This window comes from Teleopsis dalmanni, chromosome 1, assembly GCF_002237135.1.
Source record: "Teleopsis dalmanni isolate 2A chromosome 1, ASM223713v2, whole genome shotgun sequence".
Taxonomy (NCBI): Eukaryota; Metazoa; Arthropoda; class Insecta; order Diptera; family Diopsidae; genus Teleopsis; species Teleopsis dalmanni.
In genome coordinates, this window is record NC_051846.1 from 80,860,000 (window position 1) to 80,879,334 (window position 19,335).

The 19,335-nt window shown below is 27.9% G+C and overlaps 3 protein-coding genes and 1 long non-coding RNA gene across 4 annotated transcripts; 2 read left to right on the forward strand and 2 right to left on the reverse strand.

Moving 5' to 3' along the window:
* Window positions 1–10,859: 10,859 nt before the first annotated feature.
* LOC119669855 lies at window positions 10,860–11,920 on the forward strand. The gene is made up of 2 exons (XR_005251646.1): window positions 10,860–11,469; window positions 11,519–11,920. It is a non-coding gene; the product is annotated as an uncharacterized LOC119669855 (long non-coding RNA).
* Window positions 11,921–13,494: 1,574 nt separating this feature from the next.
* LOC119668198 (endoplasmic reticulum-Golgi intermediate compartment protein 3) lies at window positions 13,495–16,748 on the forward strand. The gene is made up of 7 exons (XM_038077638.1): window positions 13,495–13,819; window positions 13,881–14,039; window positions 14,093–14,288; window positions 14,345–14,504; window positions 14,567–14,747; window positions 16,297–16,498; window positions 16,550–16,748. Exons 1-7 carry the CDS (start codon window positions 13,732–13,734, stop codon window positions 16,683–16,685), a joined length of 1,122 nt encoding a protein of 373 aa, XP_037933566.1. The 5' UTR covers window positions 13,495–13,731; the 3' UTR covers window positions 16,686–16,748.
* Window positions 14,762–15,323, reverse strand: LOC119668199 (reactive oxygen species modulator 1). Its single transcript, XM_038077639.1, has 2 exons — window positions 15,047–15,323; window positions 14,762–14,948 (listed from the first exon to the last, which is right to left on the reverse strand). The coding sequence occupies exons 1-2, from the start codon at window positions 15,178–15,180 to the stop codon at window positions 14,840–14,842; spliced, it is 243 nt and encodes an 80-aa protein (XP_037933567.1). The 5' UTR covers window positions 15,181–15,323; the 3' UTR covers window positions 14,762–14,839.
* A 101-nt stretch (window positions 16,749–16,849) lies between the features above and the next one.
* LOC119668197 (U4/U6 small nuclear ribonucleoprotein Prp31) lies at window positions 16,850–19,152 on the reverse strand. Its single transcript, XM_038077637.1, has 8 exons — window positions 19,080–19,152; window positions 18,565–19,011; window positions 18,287–18,491; window positions 18,013–18,155; window positions 17,843–17,954; window positions 17,713–17,785; window positions 17,360–17,650; window positions 16,850–17,301 (listed from the first exon to the last, which is right to left on the reverse strand). Exons 2-8 carry the CDS (start codon window positions 18,914–18,916, stop codon window positions 16,966–16,968), a joined length of 1,512 nt encoding a protein of 503 aa, XP_037933565.1. The 5' UTR covers window positions 18,917–19,011; window positions 19,080–19,152; the 3' UTR covers window positions 16,850–16,965.
* Window positions 19,153–19,335: the final 183 nt, after the last annotated feature.

Genomic DNA, 19,335 nt, shown 5'->3' on the forward strand with positions numbered 1-19,335 from the left:
GATAATGAAACTTTTTACTGTTGATAATAACTATTTCGCACATGTATGTATGTATGTATTAATAATAAAAATATACGATATCACCAGCTTGTTTCAATAAAATCAAGTGAAAAAGTATTGAGAGTAAAATAATAAACTTAATGAAACCATAAAATATTTATATAAAAATTGTAAAAAAAAGTTAACTTAATACTACACGTAGGGTTTATTTACGAGTGAATCAAGATTCAAGGCCTTTGTTTCATTTAAGTCTTGTATTGTTTCACTGTTACAATGATTGCACATCGCCGCACTGCTTTTGAATTCTCCAACGATTTGCTGAAGTGGTTACCCTCGCCGCATTAAACAAAAAAATAACGACAACCGAACTAAACCAAAAAGATATGTTGAATAAATTTAATATGTTTTATAATTTAATATGGGACGAACCAATCTGTGTTAATTTCAACTAAAAAGTTGCATAAATTATTCAATTCGCACATTTGATTTAAAATGAAATTTTTTGAAGCGAATGATTTTATGCAAGAATAAAATTCGGACAGATTCAAAAGTAATCTATTCATTACTTTTAACCGACATATATATATATATATATCTATATATATCATTATGTTATCGTTGGTTGGTTAGTTAGTTGCAGTGGCAGGTCCATTAGATAACTTTCATGTACCTCAATTAGCGATTTTTCGCCGTTTTGCTACCATATTCCTCGCAAGAACCCTAGTATAGATGATTAGAGACTAAATCCATTCCGCCGAATTTAAATAATTTAATAGGTCTTTCGCCGATGAACAATCTGATAAACTATCAACGAAGTATCTTTCTTAGAATCTACATCTTCTTGACGTCAAAACTGGGCATTCACAGAGAAAGTGTATTATGGTTTCTTTTTCCTGCGGGTTTCCACAACTTCTTTAGTGAGGATTATGAGGAATGCGCAGTTTATCTGCATGGGTTCCTATACACCAATGACCAAAAAGAACTGCAGTAAACCTTGCAGTGTTCTTTTGATGAATTCCGAGGATCTATTTTTAATAGTATTATAAATATAATAAAAGTTTATACAATAAAAGGTTATCATTTCGTGGTACTGATTTGGCAGCACTGTTTAACTGTTAAATATAACTACCAGAGTTCGTATTTGCGTACCCATGAGCCGGCAAAAAACTCTTTTCATACGATGGCTCACGCTCACGAGCGAGCCCAATTCATTTTAGAACTGTGTAGACTGATTCTTACTTGCTTAGACCCAGTGAAATATCTGACACGACCCTAATTTCCAAATAAATTTTTGTATTTAAAATAATCATCTAAATTTTAGCAAAGTTTTCTTGAATAACCCATTCCATAAATCGAAAAATTAATTAAATCGAATGAATACAATGAAATGTACTTTTAGTAGTTCAGTTATTATTTTCTTAAAAAACTTGAATTTATATGGATATGTTTTTTTTTCTTGGTTAATCTTAATCTTAATGTTTTATTCCTTTGTTAATAAAGATATGATTGTATATTACACTATATTTAGTACGTTATGGAATACCTAGATCAGTTTTCACAGCATTTGTGAAAGGCATTTAAGGTGGTATATATTTTTACATACCTTTTTCTTGTAGTATGCAAAATACCTTTGATATTTGTTATATAGTATAGTCAATAACAGTATATCGTCGTTGCTTACATTGGACATTTCACAGATATTAGGTATTTGTTATATTAGCCGACTACTGCCGGACTATATAAAAATGGAATTTAGATAAATTGGACATAGGTACGTTAAAATGCGATACTTGTTAAAAAAATAGAATTTAAATAAATTGGACATACGTTAAATGGGATATTTTTTATATTAGACGACTACTGTATATTTATAAATGAAATTTAGATAAATTGGACGTACGTCAAAGCCGTTATTCGTTATGTTGAACGAGTATCGTATATTAAAAAAATGAAATTTAAACAAATTCGACATAGATCTAATCAGGTTTCGTTAAATTAGGTATCCATATTGGGAGTTCGTTATTTTGGATGACTACTGTAGATTGAAAATGAAATTGATATAAATTGAACGTTCGTTAAATTGTGTATTCATTATATTGGGCTAACCTAGACATAGGGGTAAGAGACGATAGCAGTTGTTGCGATGAAGAGAAAACTGCAGTACATATTCTGTGTCACTGTGATAGTCTCGCCAGACTCAGACTTCGATATTTATCAACTGCCTATCCACTTATAACGGAATTAGGCAACATCTCTCAAAAGGACATAATGGCGTTCTTAACTGCTATTCGTCTATGGAACGAAAGTAGATGCAGTAACGTGGTGACAAGTTCCCAACCCGTTTAAAATCTATCTATCTATGTATATTGGACTACAACTGATTGCTTAAAAATGAAATACTCATTTTAATCAAAAGATCGATACGAAGAAAACACTGGTTTAATAATTATATATAATATGACAATGAAAATTACGATTTTTATTTTAAATATAATCAAAAAGTCAAAAAAATACATAAAATAAATAAAAAGGAAATAAGAGAAGTTAATTATGAACTCACAATTGTTTTATAAATTTACGTTACGTTCATGTAAAATATTCAACATTTAAGGTTTAAATGCTTTATTTAAAAAGAAAACAATAAAATATTTAATAAAACTCAAAATTAACATCAGATAAAAAGTATTTATAAAATATTCATAATAAAATATGCATAAAATACGTAAATAAAATATAATTATTTTTATCAGTGAAAATAAGTGCAAGACAAAAAACAAAAATTTTGCTGTTGACCTTTATAATTAAATCGAAAAAAAATCTTGTTTAATAAATAAGAGATTATAGGCAAATTTTTATTGATAAATATTTTTGATTCGTATCTGTGAAGATGCAGCTTGACGAAACCACTTTAAACTTGACCCTGAGAAGGACTGAAATAAACATTTTTGCAGCAAAAGCGTACGTTCACCTACTTTTGAGAATAATTCATTGTATATCATTGTATATATATTATTATAATAAAAAAAAAAGAAATATAAACAAATAGTGTCAACAGTTTAAATATATAAAAATAAACAAAAGAAAATAATATTGCGCACAATTATCGGAGGCAATTGTTAATGATAAAAATAAAAATGTATACGAAATACAAAGCTATTTTACAAAATTTTTCTTTATAATGACGTTACTTGCTAATTTAACCAAAAATAAATATTTAACGATAAAATGACAAAAGATTTTTCAAATACAGAAAAACACCAAACAAAAAATATTACGTTTCGTTGAAAAACTTTTTTGCGAACTTCAAGAATTAAACATTTTTAAAGAATTTTAAAACCACGAAAAACAAAGAAATTTTTTTTATAATTTTTATTTTTATTTTTTTTTTAATCAAAAACATGTGCGTTTTTAGCACTCATTTTCTTATTTAAAAAATATTAAAATGAAAGCAATTTTCCAGGCATTTTTGCTTTATCGCAAATGTTTTGATAAACTTTTCTTCATAAATATAAATGCGTTATTAGATCTGCACTCAGAATTTTTTAAAAAAATTAAATGCAGAAAATTAATTTTAAATAATGCGTAGTCGAATAAATGCATTTATGAAAATAAGATATAATCAGACAAATATTTTTAATTTGTTTTGCATAATTAAAACATTGAAAATTTAATTAAATCACGCAAATTAAATTTAAAACAATAATATCATTGTGTTATTCATACTACACTGCAATATTACTTTAATTTTACTTCAGGCTCTAAGTGCATTATGTGCTATTATCATCAGAATGGTTATATGTAGAAGACTTTCTTACACTAAAAACATCCTCTGCTCTTCAGACTCCAGATTGTAGAAACATTCTCAGAAAATGCTATTAAATAACTTAGAGTTGGAGTCCATATATCGCGCTTATTAAACCTATCTGCCAACTGGACTCATCAGCCTATTGTTACTTGGTTATGTTTAGATATTTTTTGTTTAATTGCCAGTTTAGCTGTTGCAAGTGGAACGTTAATATCTGATAAGTGAAATATCAGGGAGAAGAACCCCTGTCTTGACAAGCTCATCTGCATCATCATTTGTCCGCGATATGTCTATGACCAGGACCCCAGACGAGTTGAACATTAACGCGCCTAGCTAGGTAATTGAGGGAAGCACAGCAATTTTGAGTAATAATTGGTGTGGGTGAGGTTAAATTAAAGATATATATTTCATATAATAACATAACATAAAAGTTATACCCAGTTTCAATTTTTTACAAAAAACTTTTTACAAATTTACAATTAATACATTTTATTGAGTATTTCTGAAAACTAAAAATGTTTTCAAAACAGAAGAGTATGATTTGATATTAAAATTGGTATTCCATAAACATAAATAACATTATAATATGTTAAAGTTCACTTAAATCTTGTGTATATCTATATGTAGCTTTGTAGTAAATTTCATGTATAATGTCAACGCTTTTTGCTAATCTGAAAAATATTTATATCTTCACTACTAGGAACTTCCAACATCTTCATTTGTATAATCCCCAAAGCATTTTAAGCGTGTACTTAACAACACAGGAAATAAATATTAGAAATGTTCTGAAGTTTCCCTATTTTATTACGCCGGTAATATACTGCGGCCCAACCTTATACCTTATAATAGTTCCACAATATATCAACTTTATAATAAATATGATTAAAGTTAATATAATTAATATTTTTGCAATCATTAAACAAATTTACAGAATAAATCAATTGAAATTGTTTTAAACTTGTCTTATTATAGACTCCAACCGTCGATTGTTATCTTTTGAGAACCATAACTGATTATTCCATTATATGCAAATAAGATTTTTAAATATTATTATTTTTTGTAATTATCATTGCCTAGATAATAAATTAAAGGTAATTATTAACAATTTTTAGTTTTCACTCTTTTAGAAGCTATATATAAAACTAAAAATCCTTTGCTTTTATCATTTTTGTTCAATATTAAAATGTGTTAAGATAAGTTGGCACAGTTAGATAAGATGTAAATGTCTGTCAAATTCTGACAAAATTCTATTGTTAAAAACATAACATACATATATGATAATCAATATGAAAGTTAGACTTCGAGATAAACAAACCAGGAAATGGAACTGTTTTCGTACTTCGAAAAACAATATTTTAATGTTTTCTATAATCTTATCATGATGGGTTTTTGGTTTTTTTATAACGTATTTGAATTAAACTTGTTAATTTTTTATTAAACGTAAAACAAAAAATGGTAAGAATTATATAGATACTTTTCATTTGCTACATATATGTTAATGCTTTCTTCTAACAATCTAATATCATATTATAGACAGATAAATTATATACACCAATAATATAAGAGTATATGTCCTCCTTTATTGTTTTTATTATAATATTATAGCAATTTTTTTTTTTTGTTATTGTCACCCAATTTTTTTTAGACTAATGGGTGGCAATTTTAGAATTATTGTGATTAAATGCTGCCAAGAACCCTAAATCCTAATCTCAAGAACCCAAGCTCTAGAGGAAGCTATTACTATATCGACAACTACTACATTAATCTTAAATAAAATAACAAAAATTTAATTGCAGAGAATCTTACAGAAATTGTAAATCCAAGTTTTAAAGAACCGATATCATTTGACACAGATGTGGGAAAAATAATGGCAAACAAGTTGCTCCTAAATTGAGTCATATTTTTTTTTTGGCCACAAAATTAAGGAACAAAAATCAAAATCTACCCCCAATTTTTTTCTTTAGGGTTACATTTAACTTAAATATTTTTCAGTTACAACCGATATTTTATATCGGTAAATATTAACAATCACAATCATCGTTTCTCGGACGATAAAATCAGGACCCCAATTTAAAGCGATTTGGTACGAAACACCCTATTTATATATAATATTATTTATATACAGATTTTTAAAGATATAATTTATTTTAATAAAAAAAAACTATTACTTTAGTCTTAATCTTAAACAAGTTTCTTACAAACAAAAAATATATGAGATGTTATAAACACCTATTCTCTAGATATCACAATTATATGAATACTATATATTATACAATTATTATATATTATATGAGCCATTATTATATGAGTAATTTTAATAATTAAACAAAAAAAAAACAATTTAGAAAAAATTATAAATTTTATAGTTGTTAACCTTTTGATTAGATTTTAGCAACTAATTTTACTTAATATGCATATAAAATATATAAAATTAAATTTTATTAATATATATAAAATTATTTCAGAAGATTAAATTTTTTTTGTATATTTTGGGTACCTAAAACGATTAATTTTCTGTAAATTCTGATAAATAGTTCACTTTTATCAGAAATTTCTTACTCAAAAATATTATATATTAATATTATTATAATATCAAAAATATTATCATTAAAAATGAAAAAATTTGGAAATGTTGAGTTTGAGAATATATTTTTCATTCTAATAAATAATGACTTATATAATAAATCTTACTAGTAAAATTAAATTTGACAAATACACTTATATACGTTGCAATTATTTAAACTATCTTTATTTAAAGATTTCATTGGTTTATATCTACTTTTGTCCCCATTCTGTTTAGAAGATACTTTTAACAATGTATAATAATTTATGTGTTATTTTATAAGCATACTAATAATATACATATATTCCATATATATATATATATTTTAGTTCTAAATTGAGGAGTCAAGATGTCTGCCTAACAAAATAGAATCAACAATTTAATGTAGTCCAATCCATATTTTCTTATAATTGAATTAAGTGCATACATGCGCTGCTATAGGGAAAAAACTACATTGTAGAATTAAGCGATTATATATAAATATATATTATAGTAGAGCGAGCATTATCAGAATAATAAAAACTATTTAAAAAAAAATAATTTCTTTCTCTCACAAATATATTCGTAGACCATACATTTTATTGCAATTGCAGTTTTTTATAGAAATGCACGTGTTGCTGATAACCTACTATATGCAAATTCATTTGTGCATGGTAAATTTTATTTCTAATTGTGGATCACATTTAAGTATGCGAAAGTAATATTTCTTACATAAAGTTGCATAGACACAATAATCACAAGTTCGCTTTCCCAACTCATAAATTATTCACGTGTTCTATCATTCATATTTCTACAATAGAATTGAGGAATTGAGTTTCGGTCTACGCAGAACGTCTTGCGAAAATTGTAATTAATTTCACAAACATAACGAGTTTGTTTGATGTTTGATATAAAATTAACATAAAATTATATATACAGTTGTGCATCTTCAAAAAAAATTTTTAGTTGAAATATCAGTATGTATGTAGTATTGAATTGCTACCAAAATCTATACAGTTTTCGAAATAATGAGACATCTTATGCTAACTTCTTTTATAACTTATTAGTACATTACTTTTACCTATATATTACCAATTAATGAAAGCGATTTATTACCCAATGTGATTACATCAGCAATTATACTTTTGCATCTTATGCGATCGCACAATCCAATCTAACCAATATGATTAATCAAGCGCCGTACTCATTTGGTACGACTCCATATAACTTTTTTCTGTTCTAGAAGTCAAATTTACCATTTCGTAGGTAACATTTTTCCTGCAGTCGCTAAAATGTTTGGTCACTTCATAACTAATCGTTTAGATAACAAAAGTATTGTTGTTGTCTTGCGTAAATATTAGCCACTTTAAGCAAGCAACTTGTTGTTTTTTGCCACACTTAGGAGCTGCCGAATATACCTATTATAAATGCGTTTGATATATATATCAGTTTAAATTTGTTGCATAGTTTATATGCAGTGATTAAATATATATTTACTACTTTCAAAATTAAAAAACGACTAAATATTAGACGTTTTCGGTGGCTCGTAGGTGTAGCAAAAAACGCATGCTGGCCTATAATCGCTAAGCGAGATATTGGCATCACTGTTGCAATCTGTCCAGTTTTATCTTGGGAAACAGCAAATCTTGCAAATGTGAACATAATGCAAGCAAATTACATTTTTTTATAAAAATAAACAGTTAATATAAAATTGAAAATTAAAATAAATAAAGAATCGAAAGGAATGATAAGAATGTTTTCTTTTTTCCTAATTTTCAAATTTATGAAATTTTTGAATTTTGTTTGAATTTTTATTTACATATGATTGCAATATTTCTTGAAATTTCCAATCAAGGTTCACAATAGTTCGCTTATTGCGTTGGTAACACTTCTTTCTTTACTGACTGAAGTGTTTGTCACTTCGTAATGATCACATCAACTGCATAATTTATAGAAATCTGAAGTATAAACAAACCGAACTTGGTAAGTACATATAAATTCTCCGTCTTGCGGATTGAGAAAAGAGTTTTTAAAAAACAAACGGAATAAAAAACTAAAAATCTAAACTTGTTTCTATTTTTGGTACAAAATTAAATAAAAGCCATACTAAAATTATGTCACTAATATAGAGGAAAAAGCTTTTGCATATATTTACTCTTAAATATTTATAAATTATTTAAAAATAAGTATTTCGTAGCGCTTCTAAATATGTACTTTTATAAACTTACATAGCAAACGATGTATTATAAATTGCTTAATTTTTGTATATATGAACAATAATACGTCAATAATATATTCAGTTTATAAAATACTCGTAGTGATGTCTTCCGAACTTGTCTTTGAAAAAACAAAGCACAAAAAAAAACCAATTTTTGGCATAAAGCTATATACCGGCAAATGATTTTTCTTATTTATAATACGTTTACCTTATGTAAAGATGAAAATATTAAATATAAAAAAGATTGATTTACATTTACAGAGTCACCGGTTGAATAGATTTAATAAAAGTTCCAAGTTGATTAATAGTGTAGTCTATTGCGCCTATAAAACATATTGAAAGAACATGTACACTTTGATCTTTACAAGATGAATATGAATTACTCTCAAATTATCTTTGCTTTACTATATATAATTAAAATTAAATTTACTAAAGGCTACAATATTACAATAAAAACATATAAATATACATAGTTGAATATTGTTAACATTAATTTTTTAAACTATTGCATTTAACTAATTAGTGCATTAGTGCAGGGCACCCTAACAGCACATGTGTGGCCGACTCCTCATTCTCTTTACAGAATCTACAGTTTACATTCGTATGTATACCCAGTTTCGTAAGGTGGTATTTTAGTTTACTGTGCCCTGTTAGAATTCCTGTGATGGTTCTAAGTTTTTTTTTAATAGGTTCATACAATCCTAGTAGCTCTTATTGTTATAAATACCAATAAGTGATTTGGATTGTGTTAATCCTGGTATATTATCCCAGTAATAACGGTTATACTAATGAACAAACTATTTTCTTAAAATGTACTACTCTCTGATTGGGAGCCATCCAAATTTATTTATATTCAAAGACAAAGCGTATGAAATGTTGTTGAAAATGTTTATACAGATACTCTTTAGTCATTTTTAAAGACTTCGTTTTGGAATGATTTTGTCCTGTTCTAGAATTGCCCCAACAGGCATTGTTAGTACTCTTCCTCCTTTTGTCTTCTGCTTTTTATTTTACATTTGAATCGAGAAGCACAAGCACTTTACTCCATGCAAATGCAAAAACTATGTACATGTTTTCAACAGAAACTTTCTTTTATGTCTTATAGGATATTTATTGTATATTTAAAAAAAATTTTTAAGTACATAGTGTAAAATAATATATTGTCCGATGCAACTGAATTATTGGAAATGGAAATTTTGTAAACTGTTTTTTGATTTACAATTTAACTGTTTTGTGAATAGTATATCAATAAGTAAGTAATACTATGTTCACACACACTTTAATTACGCAAAAATCTTAATTTCAACTTTGTTTCACTCAAATTAAGTTGTTTTTTCTATACAAAATTCAGTTTGAAGGTAAGAACGAAATTAAGGAAAATAGCCTTAATTTCGTTGAAACGAAGGCTGAAATTAAGGGACATTTCAAATGCAACTATGCGTAAGATAAATTTTAAGCAAAAGATGAAGTTAAGATAACTAAAAAATGACATTTTTTTTAAATAAATGTCAGTCACAGTTGACTTTAATAAAACCGAAAAAATATTTTGAAAGTAATGCAAATTTTTAAATTTGAATTTTGAGAAAGAACTGTAACTGTTATTAATTTAAAATAGAGTGAAAAATAATAATTCGCCTGAAATCCACTAAAGCTAATAAAACTATTGAATGCCATCCTTTATCCGTATAATAATCAACTTTTAAAATTTCCCAGACACAAATGGTGTTTAGAGCAAGTAATTTTTAACATTTAATTTGTAAACAAAAAACATATGATTTCCTTAATTTGAGGCAGTATGAACACAATCGAAATTAAGGAAATTTGACTGTTTAAACATAGTATAAGTTCATATTTCCAATGTATGATTTCATTAATTAACTAATGTTAGTGTTTATGATTATTTCCCTTTTTCTGTTTTTTTGTTTTTAACAATTTCCAGTTTGGTTTTCTTGAAACTTTCACAAGGATATTACCACAAAAATTAAAATAAAATTATATATAAATAAAAATAATCAAATATATAAATAAAAATATTAATAAAAAAAAAGCATCATATAAGAACAAAAAAAACAAGTGCAGTCTATCCAAATATCAGTCCTAAAATTTACAATAATATATACTGTATAATATATACTGTATAATATATAATGTATAACATTATAGACAGTATAAAATCGATAATAAAACTAAAATAATAAGTGCAAAAAGAACCGACAATATTTGAATATTACATTTTTATTATAAAAATTAAATTTTTACCTATAAACAGATATATGTATATTATATGTTGTGACGTCAATTCGAGCTAAAAATGTAACAAAGTCAATGCTATTTCTTTGTTTCTTTGCAGTGTCGAACTCCACCACTACCTCCTCCATATCCGAACCTATGATTTAGTCGACAACTGCGCAGATAATTCCCTACAGTAACGTTTAAGGGAAAAAGCCGTATTTATTTTTAGCTTACTATGCCTATTTTTCCCATTTTCTTTTTACTTGTTTTTTTTTTTAATATCTGTATATAATTACTGTCAACTTATAATAACAATGTTAACCATAAATTTTTTTTCAATTAGAATTAAACATTCACTTTTGCATCATTATACACCATAAAAACCAAACAAATATAAATAACAAAGAAATAAACAAAGCAAGTTAAAAGAATGTTTTTGTTGTTATATTGTCTGGCAACTGTAGCTGTGGTAGTGGCATACGTGTGCATTAAAACGTAAACACAAACATGGCGTCAAAACAAAAAGAAAAACAGCCCATAACGTATATACATATATATAATATATGGAGATAAGTTGATCAATATTTATAGATTCATATCATTCTTATTTTTAAAATCCTTATATTATTTGAGAAAAAAAGAAAAATACAAAAATACATAATCTTTCAAAAGGTAATTATGCGGTCTGTAAACTAATTTCATCCTTACACCCCTTTTTTAGTCAAAACGTAGTCAGTCATCATTGATACAAGACAAAAGTGCAAGAGAGATAACGAAATAATGTAAACAACAACAAACGGTGAAAAACAACAGCAACAAATATTAAGATTAGACGCATAAGAAGATGGAAAAGAGAAAATGTAAAATGGCACGTACAAAATTTTGGGCTTAAAACTAAAACAAGCTCAAAGAAAAAAATATTATTCAAAAATTCAACTTACCACCCAGCAAATCTTCACCCATTTTTGGAGGTGTGGAAGCCATTTTTTCTTTGTTATTTCTACTCAATTGTTTACTAAAATATTGAAAATCAAGTTTTAATTTTAAATCAATTTAATATTCAAAGAATATTCTTTAAAATTCCTTTATCGTTTTTGCAAACAAGATTTACCGACACAACAAAACGAATTACGTTTTAATTATAAGCACTTCAATTCACAATATTCCGTCCTTTAATAATTTTATTGCAAATAATTTTGCCGTTGAAAGAACAGCAATTATTTCACAATGTAAAAAAATTCGTATTGCAAATATATTTACGGAATAAATTTTAATGCGTAGTCAAAAACTCGGAACTCGATATCTGCCGAGACCTTCCAAACGACCGTAAACGAAATGATAAACTGTGGAATAAAATATTTTGCATAAAAAACAGAGTTTCGTGATTTAAATACACCAAAAAAACTTATCGATAAATCCATGCATCACTCAACTATAGTGACTAGATGTACCTAAAAAAATCTAATAAGTATTGTAAATATCATAATTTGCTTATTAACAAAAATGTTATTAGGGTCCATTTTACAATGCAAGTGTTGATTTAACAGTAAAATGATACATATTTGAGTTTAAAGTATTACTTTAGTGCCCAATATCGAATAAGAGTTACTTGTGCAACTTGTGTGAAACTGGGCTTAAATATTATTGTTTACGCTATTTTCAGTAACATAAGAAGTTAATTAAACTAAATGATATGAAATAAATATTTGCTTTTATAAATTTGTACAAAATGAAAAGATGGTTATGTCCTGAACGACAGGATACATATATATATAGATCAGTGGCCGTTTTCACACACGTAACTTAAGTCACCAACTTTTTTAGCTTAATTTATATATAAGTCAGTTTTGAGAGTTAAGTTACGACTGTGAAGTCGACACACGTACAATATATGATTTATATATTTTAAAATTTAAAAAATTTTAAAAACAAATAAATATTTAATAATAATTTTGTTTTGAAATGGATTTTATGACATATATATGTATATAAGTGGTCAATTTTACAGATGTGACTTAAGTCATCCATTTTTTTAACTTAATTTATATTTAAGTCAAACTCTTAAAGTTATACTGTAAAGTGGACCCTAAGAATTTTTGAAAATACATTACTAACATACATATACAATGTGGCTAGATTTTATCAATTTCTTTTTTATTTCTTAAGATTTTAAAAAATACAAAAATAAATAAATAATTAATAATAATTTTGTTTTTAAACGGACTAATTGATCAATAATTGAATCATACCCTTTAAAAAAAAAAATTTAAAAAGTGTATTATATAATTGTTGAGTAATTAACCTGTTTAAAAACAAATAAATATTTTTAATTGTAATACACAAAGTTTTTGTGCAAAGTATATACAGAGCAAATAATATACTTTCAGAGCAAAATAATAAAAATATATATCATACAAATTATAAAAATCACAAAGAACAAATAAGTTGTTATTATAAGTTTATATGAAATTATTAAAACTAAAGCTGTTGTAATAAAAATTGTAGCCTGCAATATTCTGCAGACTCAGTAAATTTATTGAAGTGAAGTTGTAAATCACGTTGCTACCTCATGTATATTTTGTCATCTTCCATTCTTTTTTAAACTAATGAATGACGTGGTTTATTTTACATAATTTTCATATTAGATTATTGTTGCAGATATATATTTAATTATATATTATATATTTTCTTTTTTAGTAATGCACTGAAATTGTTTTTGGCGCCATATAATTGTATTCTTTTTTGCGTTTTCGCATTCGTGGCCGAAAGAAAAACAAACGTAAAAGGAATAAAACAAATAAACAGCTGTTATTGGCAGAACCGGGACATAAATGTTTTATTCACTAATAATGTAATATATGTTTTTGTGTAATTTTGTGTAAATCGTTTAGTTTTTTAAATTAAATATAAGTGAAAGTTATTGTCATTAGTAAAATGAAAATAACAGATACTTTGCGTCGATTCGATGCCTATCCACGTATGCTTGATGATTTTAGTGTGAGAACTGTAAGTGGTGCAGCAGGTAAGCCGTTACGTTTAATATTTTGTGATATATATAATACTATAAATTATCTTTATTTCAGTGACAATAATAAGCACAAGTATAATAGCCATTCTAATATGCTTTGAGGTTCTGGCTTACATGCGGCCAACCTTAACAGAGGATCTTTTTGTTGACACAACTAGAGGACATAAGCTTCGTATTAATATAGATGTCACAATCCATCATGTCGCATGCAATTGTAATTATGTTAATAATTAGATCCTAAATTGTTATATATTTTTTAATATTCAGGGCTATCCTTGGATGCAATGGATTCTTCTGGAGATCAGCATTTACGCATTGACCACAACGTATTCAAACATCGTTTAGATTTGAATGGAAATCCATTGAAGGAAACTGAACCAATTAAGGAAATTGTTGCAGTGTCACCTTCCAATAACAATAACACATGTGGGAGTTGCTATGGAGCTGAACATAATAGCACTCAGTAAGTTACATTGATAAAGCATAAGAAACTAAATACAGCTTTAAGTATATTTTAAGTTGTTGTACTACATGTGAGGATGTATTGGACGCTTACCGTTTTAAAAAGTGGAACGCTCAATTAGATAAAATTGATCAATGTAAAATTCAGAATAAACGCTCCTATGAAAATGCTTTCAAGGAAGGATGTCGTGTTCAAGGAAATTTAGAAGTAAATAGAGTACGTACAAAATTTCGTAATTTTTGAATGCATTTTTAAGCAAATTTGAAAAACAATTACAGATGGCTGGAAGTTTTCATATTGCACCGGGAAACAGTTTTTCAATACGACAATTTCATATACACGAATTTCAAAACCCTGATGTTAAATTGGATCACACAATTAATCATTTATCGTTTGGCGATAAAATAGAATTTGCAAAAACGCATCCACTCGACGGGCTACGCTCTCAGACAGATTCAGGTAAATCACAAGAATTCAAAGTTATATATACATATATCTTTATTTTACTTAAAATATCAACTAAGAAATAGAATTCATGACCAAAAATATATTTAACAACGTATGCCTGTGCCAATCGCCATGAAAGTACCAAAGGTTCCTCCTCCTTGCAACATAACTTTCCCAACGTTATTGATAAGCTCCCTACCACGCATGCCGTAACTGCAATAAAATTAAAAGGCGGTGGTTATGAACTAGACATTTAGATTATGTAATTTAATGGCTGAACATAAAACTCATGTGTATTTCTGTAAACGTACCGTAAAGCGGAGAATCCACCAAAAATAGCTCCACTTGCCATTCCAACACAAAAACCAATGGTGAAACCAGTCTTCATTCGGTCGAAGCACGAGGGTCCCTGCTGCTGGCCAAATGCACCGCTTGGTAGAGGCATTGTAGAAAAGGTTGTGTCTAATTTCGATAAGTTAGCAGATAATCTTTATATTGATGCAAACTTTTTTTTTTATTGTTTGCATTAAATTTCATACATATATTACAAAGTAACTCGTCTAATTTTCGATTATAGAAAACAACTGCGTTTTTTTATACATGACACAATGCAAACAAGAAAACTGTCAAAATGAAAAAGCATGTAAACGCACTGCCATCTGTGTTTCATTTGTGTGTTGACATTTTAAAGCCATATTAACATATTTTGTATTGAATAATCAAGTATTTACTATTATTGGGTTTAGTTTGAATACCGTTAAAATTACTTAAATTTCTTTTTAAATAGTTTTAATGTTTTGATTATTATCCATAAGCAACATTAGGGGATTTATAATTTAAATATAATTAATTAATTCAAATTGAGTAATATTAGAATAAACAAATTCTTAAACACAATATTTTTTAAAAAAATTTGTTGAGGAATTTTCTGTTATTATGAATACTAGATGAAATTAGTATTATTATGTTGAGGCTAGTTGAGTCAGTGCACTTGAGCACTTTTAGTCTGTACTAACTGCGATGTTTTTTCATAACCCATCTCTACGCCTTGACTGGATTATTGTTTATCACTTTATCAGTCTAAGCAATAACTGACCTCAGATTTTTATACCTGTCCGAGGAACCTGTAATCATTTTGAGATTCAATAACGCGGTGTTAGTAAGCCTGTCAGTTTTCGTAAATGAAGTTTCAGGGTTCTATCCTATATGTATTTTTTGATCGGATCAATATTGAGGTCCCTGAGAATGTCATTCGTCCTAATATACCATAGCACCTTTAAAAGTGTTCTCAGAGCCTGGCTTTGTCTAATTTCTAGTTGGCAAATAGTAGTGTTTGAGACCTTGCTGAACACTACACACCCATATAGAAGTGAGATTAGTAAAAAATATAACCGCAAATAACCTTTATATCTTTAGAAATACTAAATTGGGTAATGATTAATTATAGTACAATTGAAAGTCTATGCTGCTGACGTAAAATTTTTACAATTCCAATTCTACAACTATATAATAAATTTAACTGCTATTATAATGATGAAATAAATTAATTTGATAATTCTAGAAGGCAAAGGACAAATGTTTAATTACTATTTGAAAATAGTGCCAACAATGTATGTAAAACGCAATGAAGCGCCAGTACACACCAACCAATTTTCAGTTACTCGGCATCAAAAAGATCTTCCTGATAAACAACACGGGATGCCAGGTGTTTTCTTTACTTATGAGCTCTCTCCTCTAATGGTAAAATATGAAGAGAAACAAAGGTATTATACAATAATATTTTAACTACTTTAAGCTATAAAATTTTTTTTTAGCTCATTTGGTCATTTTGCCACGAACTGTTGCTCAATAATTGGTGGAGTATTTACGGTTGCCGGAATTGTAGCAGTGTTCCTTAATAATTCTTGGGAAGCTATACAACGTAAACTCGAAATTGGAAAACTAAGTTAACATTTAATTTTGAACCATATTGCTTAAGTTATAACATGTAATAATAGTTGACAAATATTGTACCTATGGAAGCATTTTTTTGTACTGACGTAACCGCTGTTCTTGACGCATTCCCAGAAAGTTGTAATCTCATTTTTATTTTAAATTGAAATGTTTTCGATATATATACTTTTAATGCTTTATTAATTATTTTATGTTAAAAACTTACTTTAAATATTGTTTTAAACATTCGTTACATAAAAACTTAGCTTTATATATCAAAAATAAACCAAATCAAAACTTATGTCGTTTTTTTTCCTACTGATAAGAATCCTGATGTATTCGAAAAATATTTGGCATTTATTTCTGTTTGAGACTTCTCAGCCGCTTGGGGATTAACGATTTCTAACCCCTGCAGTGGCGTAAAAGCTACACTTGATGCAGTACCAGAAATTTGACGTTTCACTGTAGTACTACCTCCGTACACCTGTTGTTTCTGTAAATTCTTTTGCAATGTTTTACTTATGCGCACCTTGGTCTTTTCATCTACTTGAGGCAACCGGATACGACCCGTTCCAGTTTTACCTATAGTTCCACGAGTGTACCCAAGATCATCTTGATAAGCATCTTCTTCAATCTGTAAAAAGAGTAAGCGTTTATTGGTTTTTAAATTTCATTAAACGTTATTGACTTACATCGCCAAAGTTCATACGATTAGCTTGTTTTCTAAACTCAGTTAAGGCGTAACGCTCTTTCATCTTCCTAACACGTTTGCCACCGCGCTTCTTCTTGCTACCTTCAATAGGTTTTGGTAAAGGCTTCACGAACTTAACTGGAGGTGGTTCTTGAAGTTTATCTAATTTTTTTTCAATGTCCTCTTTGAATCTTAAGCCGATTTCGCCATGTATGCTTTCATGAGCAGCATCAACGCGAGCTGCTAGTACGGCCTTACTCGATACCAAACGAGCTGCTTTTCGTCTTAGATCCTTTAGAAAAATAAATTCTAAATACATTGTATTTGTTATATTAAATAATTATATATAATTACCGGTGCAGTATCTTGTACAATTTGCGAAAAATACACGTAACCAGTATGTGGGAGCATTTGCGTTTTAGAAAAACTAAGAATTTGAACATGGGTACAAAATTTTATTTTGCAAGTTATTATAAATATTTACCCTGAAAGAATCTTCTTTTGAGAGCCTAAAACTTGTACGTTACAAGCTGGCATTTTAGAAAGCTTGGTAAGACCTCCAGCAATTCCTAAAAGTTTAGCAGCTGTCGAAGCACCTGTAACAAAAGCTATTGTATTGCACTATTACAACAATCCACCATCAAAAACATTTACCGACAATCATTGAAAGATTTGGCGCAATAAAGGTCATACGGCTTTCTACATATTCGTATATTTGCGATTTAAAGTTGTTGAGATCAAATGCCATTTCACAAGCTTCATCTATTTGAGATTTCTCTGAGGGACTCAATTTGGTACTTTAAAATAAAACAAAGCATTATTAGGTAATTTTATCATATTCATTTTGTTGGTTAGGCTACTATTATATTTTAGTTTAAATTATTACAAATTAGATTTATATCGAGTATCATTATCTTTGTAAACTTACCCTTGTGTAGTAGATGCTGTTACAGACACAATCATAATTGTGGCTTGAGTTAGTATCGCTTGAAGTTTTTCGTTATTTTTAACTTGATCTAAGTCATTACCAAGTTCCTTTACAGCTAACAAATACTCTATTTCACCCACTATTAGTGAATCTAATTCCGGAAAACGCTTCTGATACTTTTCCTTTGTAAATTTGTGTATAATTGCTGAAATAATCGTTTTAAGTCGTATATAGTATATTTTTTATCAATTGATTATAGTCCATAATTGAAAACTTACAAATTTCATTATCGATGTCGACTGCTATAGCATTTGCCTCAACTATTAAGCAATATTCCGGATCTGATTCAACGCTGCCAAGCATTTCGGCTGCACTTCGTTTCCGGTTAGAGAAATGCTCAATTTGTTTCAGTATGTATTCTAGGCGCTCGGAATCACGTAATTTACACAACTCGCGTATTGATTGAACTTTCACATCAACATCCATTGGATTCAATGCATGTTTAAAAAACTTATCCGGTATTTCTTCTGTTTGCATTTCATTTTCATCCTCGACATCTTTTATGAGTTCCTCAAGCTCATTATCATTGTCCTCTTCAAGATCTGCCAAAAGTTCATCCGCTAAAGACATGTTGACTTAATATTTCCGTATATTTTTGATGAAACCCAAAAATACAAACAAATAGCGTTTTGATAAAAGAACTGAACTGTCAAACTCAAAATCAGCTGTTGTGGGTTTTAGTAATGCAAGGTTGTAAAAAAATATCTCAGTTGTATATTTTGGTACTACTTACTCATACATTTGTGAACACAAATGTTATTAGCAACATTGCTATGGACGCTTCGGCTATTATTTAATAAAGAAAATATTTAATTGTTAAAGAATCATATATACTAAAAAATTTGTGACATAAATAGTGTGATATATCGAAATCGCTATATTGACATATAGTGGAGTGCAATAAGTTGCTCAAAATTTCGAACTTTAAAAAAATCCATTGTAAACTTTTTCTTTTTGAAAAATTGTAAAGAATCCACAACAAAGAACAT

Excerpts from the sequence above, each read along its gene's own strand:
- LOC119668197 (XM_038077637.1), bottom strand. The coding sequence starts at position 18,916 with ATGTCTTTAGCGGATGAACTTTTGGCAGATCTTGAAGAGGACAATGAT. Across the intron at positions 18,156-18,286 it reads ACAGCATCTACTACACAAGG|TACCAAATTGAGTCCCTCAG; the intron begins GTAAGTTTACAA and ends TTTATTTTAAAG. Across the intron at positions 17,786-17,842 it reads CAAAAGAAGATTCTTTCAGG|TTTTTCTAAAACGCAAATGC; the intron begins GTAAATATTTAT and ends TCAAATTCTTAG.
- LOC119668199 (XM_038077639.1), bottom strand. The coding sequence starts at position 15,180 with ATGCCTCTACCAAGCGGTGCATTTGGCCAGCAGCAGGGACCCTCGTGC. Across the intron at positions 14,949-15,046 it reads GGTGGATTCTCCGCTTTACG|TTACGGCATGCGTGGTAGGG; the intron begins GTACGTTTACAG and ends ATTTTATTGCAG.
- LOC119668198 (XM_038077638.1), top strand. The coding sequence starts at position 13,732 with ATGAAAATAACAGATACTTTGCGTCGATTCGATGCCTATCCACGTATG. Across the intron at positions 13,820-13,880 it reads AACTGTAAGTGGTGCAGCAG|TGACAATAATAAGCACAAGT; the intron begins GTAAGCCGTTAC and ends TCTTTATTTCAG. Across the intron at positions 14,748-16,296 it reads ACGCTCTCAGACAGATTCAG|AAGGCAAAGGACAAATGTTT; the intron begins GTAAATCACAAG and ends TGATAATTCTAG.